At 34.8% G+C, this 11,703-nt stretch overlaps 1 protein-coding gene across 7 annotated transcripts in view; it reads right to left on the bottom strand.

Moving 5' to 3' along the window:
* Positions 1-600: 600 nt before the first annotated feature.
* The window catches only part of Gpd2 (glycerol-3-phosphate dehydrogenase 2), a 153,809-nt gene continuing 142,706 nt past the window's right edge, over positions 601-11,703 (bottom strand). For 4 of the 7 annotated variants that reach the window (XM_026401474.2, XM_026401475.2, XM_077802606.1 and 1 more), the window contains 5 exons: positions 7,270-7,382; positions 7,113-7,191; positions 6,819-6,917; positions 3,818-3,939; positions 601-3,482 (listed from right to left, as the gene is read on the bottom strand). In XM_026401474.2, coding sequence (XP_026257259.1) covers positions 3,362-3,482; positions 3,818-3,939; positions 6,819-6,917; positions 7,113-7,191; positions 7,270-7,382 — 534 coding nt within the window. In that variant the 3' untranslated portion in view covers positions 601-3,361. Of the gene's footprint in view, positions 3,940-6,818; positions 6,918-7,112; positions 7,192-7,269; positions 7,383-11,703 lie in introns of all 7 variants that reach the window. The other 3 variants (XM_026401478.2, XM_026401476.2, XM_026401477.2) reach the window with 3 other exon arrangements.

Raw genomic sequence — 11,703 nt, 5'->3', positions numbered from 1 at the left:
GTGTAAATTAAAACCTACAAAATAACATGTGCATTATAAAATTTGCCCTGTGTTAAAACTGATAACAGCCTTACTGATTTACTGACAATGAAAATATATAGCATTTTTTTCTATCAGAGCATTTATCAACACTTGGCAACCCTGCACTAACTTGACATGTAAGATGATCAAAATGGATTATGTAATCTTTCCCATTCATTTCTATTGATTTTAGTTATGATAAAATTCATCAGTGTGCCTGGGAACACATAGGCAGAAAGGCTTTAGTTGACCAAAAAAAAAAAAAAAAAAAAAGGAATCCAACTGAGTTGTAATAGGATGAATGTAATTTTGGAATAAGATTGCACCAATACAAAAGTCATGCCCTAAAGGCTGCAGTAACAAATTAATACAAATAATTCTGGTATCTCATAAATTCACATCCGTCTCTGCAGATATTTCACTTTTGGAGATAAAATTATAAAATCCCAAGCTAAAGGAATGAATATGTGTCATTGAAAATATAGTTTCTGAATATATTTTCAAACTTTCTTTTAAACTTCAACAGTAATCAAAGTTATTTGTCTGACTACAAGTAACATCAAAATGCCAGCAAATGGACCATTTTAATCAGTTTTATTGATTCATGCTTTCAGTTCTTATTCAGTTAAAAACAAGGCACATTAAATACATCCTCTTATTGCTCTATAAATGCATGCAGCTCATTCTGTATATCAAAAGTAATAAATAATGGTGATAAAACACCAAGACAGTTATAAAAATGACAACCGAGCCTCAAACATAGTATTTAACAGTCCAATCTAGAACAATAACCCAACACAATACATAAAAGTGCCACATACACAAACATGCAGTGTGTATATCCACTCCACTACTGGGCTTATACTTGATATTCATTGAAAACACAGTAGGGCTTTTTTATTTCCTACAAAAAGTAGACATAATGCAACACAGTGCAAGTTATAGCATCGCTGACTTCAATATGATTACATTCATATGCCAAAAATTTTTACAAATGCATAAAAAGAAAAATAAAATCAATGATCCTTACAGTATTTTTAGTAAAAGAATGAAATTGTTGTACAAAACAGGAAGCTACATATTTTGAAGCAAATAAACAAACAAAAAAATGCCAGAAACTAAGGCATAATAGGAAGCATGCATTTAATAGTAGAAATCCTAAAGTTACAGTCAGTATAAATTGATTGAAAGCAAGAAAACTGCAGCAGGATGGATCTGAGGGAGACAACCTTGGCTTAACTAATCATCCAACATTATTACTACTGTGATGACAGAGGTGGGGGCCATTTAAAGGAACTTCAACTCTTCAGCACAGATGGGGGTTCCTTCACCTCAATCCCCCCTGAAAGACTCTTGAAATAAATCACTTGACCATAAAAGGCAATCCCTGCATACACAGCCCAACACTCCAACAGAACCAACTAGTATCATGTTTAGGCGAGAAGAAAAAAATTATTTTGTGCTTGGTATAAGTTTTAAAGGGGTTTGATCCCCTATTTCTTTATCCTTTTTTAAAAAATCAGGTAAAATGACTATACAGGTTGAATGAAAAATTTACACAAAAATGCTGGGGTGTTCTATCCACAGTAATGGCTTTAAATCAGTTCATTTCCAAAACGAGTCTGTGGGATTGGTGAAGGAGCTAATGCTTTTTAGAATTAGCAGATTTTAAGCAAAAGCAGATATGTTCAAGTGAAGAAAAGTACACTTTTCTTTGTCCTTAAAGGAACTTCATTCACAGCAAAGCGTGCACAAACGAGGCCTGTTTAACAAACACAGATCTGCCAGAGCCAGTCATTCTAAGCCTGTCCCTACTGTAACAGAATCAGGGAGGATACAAGTCATCGTTATCTTGATCTAACTAGAAAAAGAGAGAGAAAGAGAGAAAGAACAAATGTACAATATTGTGATATATCATCTGGAGTGATAAAGGACAGCTTTTCTACCTATTTAGTAACACTGGGTTCTAAACAGTGAAATTTATTGTGTTGATAAAAAAAACATTTCAGTTGCAAAGCCATAAGCTTCCATTTATTAAAAGAGAAAAAATCCAGTGTAAAGAATTCACACTTTGAAAGAAAATAAAATTCACAGTGACACCTGGGAGCATCACTCACTCTGTTTTAGGTTTTCCTTTAGGAAGTGGTTAAGATCTAAACTTCATGTTAAAATAAAATGAGTGAAGATGCTGTCTCTCCCTGCGATTGCTGTTCGTTTCAGAGGGTGTGGGTGGAGGCTCAGGTGAGTGAACCTCCCAGTTCATATTATGATATACAGGCTCATAACCCACATGAATGAGGCATAGAGATATTCTATAATGTTGACATAAATGGAAATAATAACACAAAAAGTGTTTTATGTACCAGTTCAAGAAACTAGGACCTCAAGTCCAGGCAATGACAGCCTGTGGTAAAATAATAGGAAACACATTTCCTATTACACTCAAAACCTGATCTTAAAAAAAAAAGTAGGTAGCGTCAAAAATCAAAAGAGGAAGCTCAATTAATAAATACTGATGACTAGTTAAAAATGCCAACAAAACTATAGCAAAAGCATCCAAACTGGCATTTTTCATTTAGTGCATTATTTGTTATATTCATTGCACACTGATTTTTGTTTTTGCTGTGTCTATGTGTGCATTTGGTATGTTTTTCATTTTGTTTTTATCATTTTTGGTAAACTGATAATTTTTTCATTGAGTGCAGAAGGATAAGGGTTTTAAACAAGATTGACCTTGGATACTCAAGTATATTGCCTTTTTTTTACATATAATTATAATTAAATTAACTAATGATTATTTATCCTCTTACTATGGATTGCAGATACCCATTAGAAAAAAAGTCCAGGTATGACAATATCCCCTATTTCAAAATTTAGTATTTGGGTATTGAAACTAGTGTTCTATATGAGTTTATAAAGAAACATTTTTAACCATTAAATGTATTACTACAATAAAGATTGGAGAGATTTGGTCCCATACCATTACATACAATTTGCCACTTACATGCTGGTTTTAAAGTTAAAACAAAACAAAACAAAACAAAAAACAAGGATCTTCCTGGCACCCATAATAGTCAGAGAAAACCAGCAGTGACTAGGTAGAAAAAATGAACGGCTGAGATGAAACTATCACTATAACTCCCAGCAAATGTCAATGCTATCCTTATCTTACACCTGCAATTCCAGCACCTTTCATAGTTTCTCTTAACCAGATCTAAACTTTTTTTTCCCTCTCCAGTTTTGCCAATCGTGCTTGAGATATAATATTGTATAGCATTGTTTGGAAGAGAAAGGTAGTCGGACTGGAGGAGGAGGAGTTGAGAAGTCTCCATAAATACCATCATTTGAACAGGTCACTCTCTTTAAGAACAAAAATGCTATCCACAAGCTTAAAGTCCACAGCTTTGTGTGTGTCACAAATTTTTTCCAGCTTCTCTTTTCCATTTCTACCTCTAGAACTGCTGTAAAATAAATTAATAAACAAAAAAGGAGAGTGTTATGCCTAACAGATCACAAAATGAGTGCAAAACATTAATCAATGTGCATTGAAAATGAGAAAATAAACTTTTTAGAAGTTAGATTGAATGGCAAATGCAAATAAAATATTGGCAAATTAAGTTGGCAAATAGACCAACATTCTGAAGTTTTGGAATGTTTTCCAGTGTTAAAAAAGGCAACTATCACAGCCATTGTTTTATAATGGTTGAAGTCATCTCTGGCTGTTACATGGTGATTTGTTGCTCGTATGTTTGTAGGCTGTAGATTTACAAAACAAAACAAAAAACAAGGATCTCACAATCCTCCACAGCTACGGTCCACCGGAATCGGAACTCTTCGGTCCAGGTTCTCTTCTGCCGTTTTCATTAGTATAGCAAGGCGGCTTCCTGACACCCTTCCTTTCTGAATAGCACTCATAAGCTTAAAGAGAAAATATGCAACAGATTCAGAAGGCAGGCCAGACAATTTTTCTCAGCATTTTAATGGTTACCATTGGGCAGGCAGAGGTAACTAAGTGCTCCATCAAAAGCCATAGCAAGTACTACAGCTCAGACAAGAGCACAATTTTTGAACACTTCAAAAAGAGAAGGGGCAGGTATTTCACCACTGCTGCAAAAACAACATCTACTTAGAAAATCAGCCTCCCTTTAAAAGCAGATTTAATGTGTACTTTTTGTCCCTTAATGTGTTCTGGGCATACTTTTTTTTAAAAAAAGCAACTTCAAATATTGGATCTTTAATTCCATTTAAAAATCTTAAAAAGAAATCTCAGGGATTGAGCAAAGACAATGCATGACCTGTATTTAACTATCCTTTTTTTAGTGTTACTGTACTTGACAACTTGAAGTCCCCTAAATCCAAATTCCTTAAAGACTTTTAAAGTAATTTACATTTAAGTCCTTGGAAGTAGACCCAGAGATCTACCCTAAGAATTAAAAGCACTCCACAGCCCAGATTTTACCTAATTCATTTTTATCCAATGGATAAAATCAGAATTAGTCTTGAAATTACATGCAGTCAGCGGGCAAAGGCCTTTAATCGGGAAAGCACCTTGCAATTATGAGCATGTAGATTTTTTTTTTCCATTTCACATTGATGTGGTTTTAACTATTTGCTTTTCTTGATCTCATTTCTCCAGTCTTTTTTATTCATTTACTTTAAAAAGAACAGAGGTAGCCATTCATCAGAAAAAAAAATATGTATAAAAATTCTTAAAATATGTTTAGGATTATGGCTTTTAGCCTATAGAGATACACTTTTTAAAATCAGCTCTGCATACAAGTCAGAGGCATCTGCCAAGGGGCTGGATCAGAATTTCATGACCTTATTAAAAGCTGTTTCACAAGTGATTGCTTATTAGAGATGGACTCCTACATGCAGAAGTGTCATTAAAGCCCAAACCTGGAAATAAAGTCATGTAACCAGGCAGTATCTATAGTGACCCTTCTATGAAGATGATTAAAAAACTATATCTATATTCAAAAATAGATGTTTATGGGATGAATGTGGGCCCTTAATCTTCAGAAAAGGAAAATGTTCTATTAAAACAAACAAACAAATCTGAAAACACACTTTACATCTGGGGAATAATAATGTAATGATATAAGAAATGCTGACCTCTAAAGACAGAGCAATTATTGTTTATTGTTTTGTCTCTGATTCCAGGAAGACCTTCAAAGTTTAGCAGAACTAACAAAACTGACATAGCAAGAGTTTCTTCCAGCCATAAATAGTATAGCATGCACCAACCTCAAAAACTTAAGGGTTTCTTTAAATGTCACTTGTTTCTAAAAATCATATTATAAGAAAAAATTCATATTTGGGTGTGAATACATTTCATGAGAAATATGATCAGCATTTTAAAGTTGAATATTATACTGTATATTTGTACTAAATGGAAGCATGAATAGCCTCTCTCATTTAGAATTGGACAAGAAATAATTATTAAATTCTACAAGAAAACCTGCAGGTGGTTTAAATTATTTTCTGGGTTTTAACTCTCTTCATTCAAGAAAATTGCTTAAAACTCAAACCATATAGCATATCCATAAAATTATATTCTTATTATTTCTAAAACCCCAGGTTTTTCAACCTCAAATGTTGTTGTTTATTTACAATACATATGAAATGAAGCATAAGTTATTTCTTTGAAGACAAGTTTTCTAAAATTCTGAGACAAACAATAAAATATTCTCCAGGAAAACTAAATGCATCAAATGGTTTCCAATTCCCAAGCATAAATTTTAAACTCAATTTAAAATGTGCATTTAGTTCAACAGTAAGCTAAAGAACTAAACATTCTTTTTTGTAATGCCGGACACAACCTGTGAAAATTTTCTGCATTTAGATTCAACAATGCTCTTATCTGCAGCTCATCTCCAGAGAGACAATTACCATTTCCTTCGCCTTGATCTTGTTTGTTTAACTTGACACAGTGAAGAAAGGGCTGACACTGACCAAAATCCCCAGCATTAATTTATTTCATGTTCAGCATTCATCATTGCCACGCTGCAAGCAGGACCTGGCATTCATTTGAAATACCTGCCCAACAAGCACCACAGACAAAACCTAGCTGCTTGGAAACCAATACATCCTTCACATAATCAGAGTTATACGGACAGCTAAAAACGTGGGGTCGGGGGGAGAGGCTGTTGAATTTCTTTCTGTAAGGAACTTCTACAGAATAACGTATAGCATCCAGTTTAAAGTTAAAGCAATAAAATTAATGTCCTTGATGGTTACAAAAATTAAACAATCAAAACTTAAATGAGTTGAAAATCAGAAATGGAAATGCTTAAATTGTACATAGTCTTGACCCCTTTTGGCTTTTTTGGTTCTTTATAATGCAATAATCTAATCATCACATTCCCAAGTGAATATGGTTCTTAAGTAAATATAGCTATCATTTTTAAACTTCTATAAAAAAATTCTTTCCACATTAGAAATATTTTGCTGCCTCTCGTGACGAAGGTAGAACATGGTCCAGCAGTGACATTGCATACCACACTTCTCTAAAACGCAAGCTTCTTATTCAATCCTCTAAGCCATAATTAACTTAGATTTCACCTAAACTGTCCAGTGTAACAGAAGGTTTCTTATGAAAAGAAAAAAAAATGTGCTCCAAGAAGAGTCTCATCTGTGGGCAAACATATCAACCTTTGTTGGCTTCAAGCTTTCTTCCTTCTCAGAATGAAGTGACAAATGTGTGGATTTAAGAATTCATTCTTCAACATCCATTTAAGATAACGACAGCCAGAAGATAAAAGCAAATACATCTGTTTCCTTTCACCACAACTCACCTGTAAAAATTCATTGAGTTCAACCTGTCCGTTTTTGTTTAAATCTACTTCATTCAGAATCTCATGTAGTGTATTTTCATCCATTTGCACATTGATACTCTAAGGAAAAAGAAAAGCACAGAATAATGAAGCTTAATTAAAAATTAATCATATCCTCTTTCTAATCTGGCAAGCTTTCAAAATAAAAATAAAAATATTACTTGTAGAAAACACTAGATGAGAAAAAAATTGTCTAATATCATCTTTTATTCTTCTGCTATCTAATACTGATATTGAATAGTAACAAAAAGTTACCTCTAATACACGCTGAACATCAACAGTGGTAATAAAGCCTTTTTGGTCTGCATCAAACTTATGAAATCTCTTCTTGTACCTGGAACACAACATGGGATAATGGGAAAATATACTTACACAGGAAAAGAATAAAAAGATAGAAGCTTATTAGAAGTACCTGTCAATGTCTGAAGGCAATAGGCTAATTTCAGAGCGATCTGTTAACTGTTCAGATCGGGATTTATAGCCCATTTCATAATATAGGAACTTCTTGGCTGTTTCAAGTTCTTCCTAAAAGAGAGACACACAATGTTCAAAGAGTTACAGAAAGAATTATTGATTTTTTTTATCCTTTCCTCGTTCAGTCTTCAGATAGGAAGTTGATCCTCACTTACCTGACTGTATACTTCTTTTCTTTCTTCCATTTCTATTGAAATATAATTCATATTCAATAAAACATACCTTTTAGATATGCAATTTGATATACACTCTAACACAATCAAGATACAGAACATTTCTACTGCCCTGTAAAATTTCCTCATGTTCATTTGCAATTGATTCCTTCCCCAGACCTCGGGCCCTAGGCATCTCCTGATCTGCTTATGGTCATCAGACTTTGTCTTTTCTGGAATTTCATATAGAACATAGTCTTCTGTGTTTGGTTGCTCTCACATAGTATAATGATTCATATTGCTATATGCAATTTGCTTTTTTCTCTGCTTTTTCTTTTTTTTAATTTAAGAGTATTCTTGCATAGTATTGACCAGCAAATGCTACTGGACCAGAATTGTGTAATTTGGTTAAAAAAAAAAAATTAAAAGTGAAGATCTGAACTACTACTACTACGACTACTACTACTACAGTAAGGCTGCCAGTGCCCAGGCAGATATCCTGAGATTAGATATGTCAAAATGATATGGCCTTCATTCTGATAGTTTCAGACTCAAGAAGAAATGCTATCCTCAGTAGTTATACTGTTTCAATGTCCCCAGTCTTAACTGATACTGCATTACTGTGGAAATACCATTACTAATGCTTCCTCTCCAACAACAACCTTTACTTAAATTCTTTTTTCCTTCATGGTATCCACCCTTTCATTGCACTTGTCTTCCATGTAATTTGGTAAAAAAACAAACAATTAAAAGTGAAGATTTGAACAACTACTACTACTATTACAGTAAGGCTGCCAGTGCCCAGGCAGCCTTACTGTAGTAGTAATTTAGTGTTTAAATTTGGTGTTATTCAGCTGGCGTGGTCCAGAGACATTTCACTTCTTCACTCAATGAACTTTTTTCTCCTCTTTGGAATCAACTTTGAAAAGGTTTTTTTTTTTTTTTTTTTTTAAGACTAATCTACTTAAGCAATCTTCACTTTAAAGTTTCTCAATGAAAAAATGCTTTTCCTGTCTGAATGGTATAAACCAAATGGTATAAACCAAATCCTACTGGAAAACATTTCCCAAAATATGTCCTAAGCAATACTAACCCCCTTCCTGCTCATCCCACTCAAAAAGTGAGAGTTGGATCTGACTATAAATAAATTCTCTTTTGGAAATTGACACTCCACATAAGCATTGTAAAAATTCCAATAATCTAAATTAAATGAAACACTTTCCATTATTTAACTCAGAATTTCCCAAATTCTTTTGTTCTTGCAGTCATCTTTTCATATTTATTCATTTATATCCCATGGTCACAATTTGGCAATGTTGCTTTATCTAAATGTCCCTGCTGACTCCTCTATCAATCCCTAACTCACCAGAGAAGGCCTTCCCCCCTAGTCAGCTCTTCCTAGTAGGTTGGGTTTTGGTCTTGAGCAACAGTAAATCTAAATATTTCTCTAAATGTTGAAAATATCACACATATTTTTGACATATATATGTGTTGTACCTATCTCATTAGATTTCAAGATACTTGAAACTACGAGCTATTTATTATTCCCCTAAAATATTTGGTACAATGTTCAGCATACAAGTCACTCATTAAGTATTGAATGGTAAAAACAACCACAATTCATCTACAGAGAGTTATTTATCACCTTGTTCCTCTTTCACTTGTGCAAGTTAAATAATCCCAATGCTTTTAACCTTTTCTAGGAAGTCCAACTTTCTAACCTTTTCTTTTTTCTTTTTTTTTTTCCTCCTTTGTTCTCTCTAGACTACGCACAATTCTCATGAATACTCCTATGTCTCAGATACTAAATTATATCTTTAGGTCTTTTATTTTTGTTACTTTCTTAGGGGGGAAAGAAGAGCATTTCTAGGCATATGATTTGGCTCATAAAATTTGAAATGAAGTTAAATGTAGTTCCCCAGGAAGGCCAAAGACAACCAGTTTACAGAATTTTCCTCCTCCTTCCTACATCCTACCACCTGAATTCCTAGAACTAAATATGTTCTTGCATATTTATACAGCCGTAAGTTTTATAAGAACACATAAGAGTAAGTTTCACAAAAGTAAGCAGCACAAGAGTAAGTTTCATTCCCGTTTTGACTCTTTATAGAGCCTTAGCTCTTCAAACAACACACAAAAGTGGAAGAGGTGTACACCAATTTGGCTAAAGCAGAGGTAATGGGGCATAGTAGGGAAAGCTTAGTCTGGGATCAGAGTACCAGGTTTCAGTCCCATTTCCACAGCTTACTGCTTGTGTGGACTCTGACAGGCATTTGCTCTGTGAGCCTGTTTCCTCAACCATAAAATGGGGTTACAGGTTTGCCCGCAGAGCAGCATGGTCAGGACTGAGGCGTTGTTTCACTAGTGACTTCTGTCATCCGAACACTACAGCACATTACATTAAAATTACTATAAGGATTTTTTTTTAAGAAAGAGTGAGAGAGAGGGAGAGAGAGAGAGAATTTTAATATTTATTTTTTAGTATTTGGCAGACACAACATCTTTGTGTGTGGTGCTGAGGATCGAACCCGGGCCGCAAGCATGCCAGGTGAGCACGCTACCGCTTGAGCCACATCCCCAGCCCCACAATAAGGATTTTAAAAAAAATATTGGGCCATGTTCTCACCCATGAAAACTTTGAGTTTGATGGTCTGATGGCAAACCTTGAAATCTGCCCCCCTCCCCATTTCCCAGGGGACTCTGATTTGTAACCATCTTTGACAATCTACACTTAAAGGACAGGACACATACCCTATCCTTACTTGCACACTCAGCATATGACATAGGTGCTAATTACATCCATTTGAGAATATAGCAGGAAAGTGTCTATCTCTGAGCCTGGAATTGGGCCCTACCAGACCCCGAAAATGCCTAGTGCCTGACTAATACTAATCTATGGTATTTCTGTTATAGAATCCCAAACAGATTAAGTTATCCTCTGGGTCACAACTCCTTTTTGGTCTCTTCACACACCCTCAGATTCGCTAGCTATTACTTTCTCTCCTTCTACTGGATTTTTCCTTGTCTCTCCAACCCCTCAACTTTAGAATGCTCCAGGGCTCAGTCTTTGGGCCACTTTCATCATCTAACTACACTAACTCCCTCCATGATCCTATCCAATGGCTTAAAAACTAATTTAAATTTATATCTTCAATCCTGCTCTCCCTCTAAATTTCAAACTGACATATCCAATGACATGGATTTTGTTTTAATAGAATCACCAAAGTTATTAAAGCAGAGAGACCAGTTTGGGGGAGGGAAGAAACAACAATAATTCATCTGAGAGATGCCAGGACTTGAATCAGGGTGACAGCAGTCGAATGTGTTAAGAAAGGGTGAAACTGAACCACTATTTGAAGATAACAAATATGATAATAATGTTTGCTGATGGATTTAGAGAGTGCGAGAGAATACACAGAGTATGATATTAAGATTAAAGACTAAGCAACTGAAGGTAGAAGGGCTATTCATGATATGGAGAGATCTGTGGAAGGAGGATGTGGAGAAGGCAGAAGGTGAGCCAAGAGAACTGGCCTCCCAGAATGTAAGAAAATCATTCAAGAAGGAGGGCAAAATAAACTGTGTCAAATGCTTTTAATTGGTGAAGTCAAATGAGGACCAAGAGTGGATAAGTATGTTCAGCAATGTGGAAGATACTGCTGAGCTTGGCCAGGGTTGATACAGCAAAGTGGTGAGGACAAAGCCTAAAGGAAATGGATTCAAGTGAGACAAGGGGAAGGAAACTGAGGCCAGTGAGTACAGAAGGTAATTTTTGATATGCCTGGGCATATCACAAAAGTGTGGGTTAATTCAAAAACACAAAGATCTTCTTTTTATTATAGCAAGCCCACTTACACACATCCATACACATGCACACATACATGTGTGTATAAAAACATGAATCTGAGCATCACTGGCTTTTTAGAATGTGGATGTAAACACAAACTCTCAAATGACACAAATGATAAGCACTTAGTCATCAGGCAGTGAGACTGCTATTTCTAACCACAGGAAAATTATCAGGAGTAGGAATTTCACTGAATACATCCTGAGAGTAGTTTCAATGAAAACTAGAAAAGGTTCTATTCCACAATCTTCTTATCTTTCCTTTCCAGAAGGAAAGCATAAAGTCAAGGGCATTCTCTATATTTTTCATAAACAACAAAATTTGGTTTTAGACTATCTTTCCATTTTCCATATATTCACATATAGAAATTGGC

The sequence above is a fragment of the Urocitellus parryii genome, chromosome 1 (assembly GCF_045843805.1).
Source record: "Urocitellus parryii isolate mUroPar1 chromosome 1, mUroPar1.hap1, whole genome shotgun sequence".
Taxonomy (NCBI): domain Eukaryota; kingdom Metazoa; phylum Chordata; class Mammalia; order Rodentia; family Sciuridae; genus Urocitellus; species Urocitellus parryii.
This window is presented reverse-complemented; position numbering and strand designations above follow the sequence as displayed.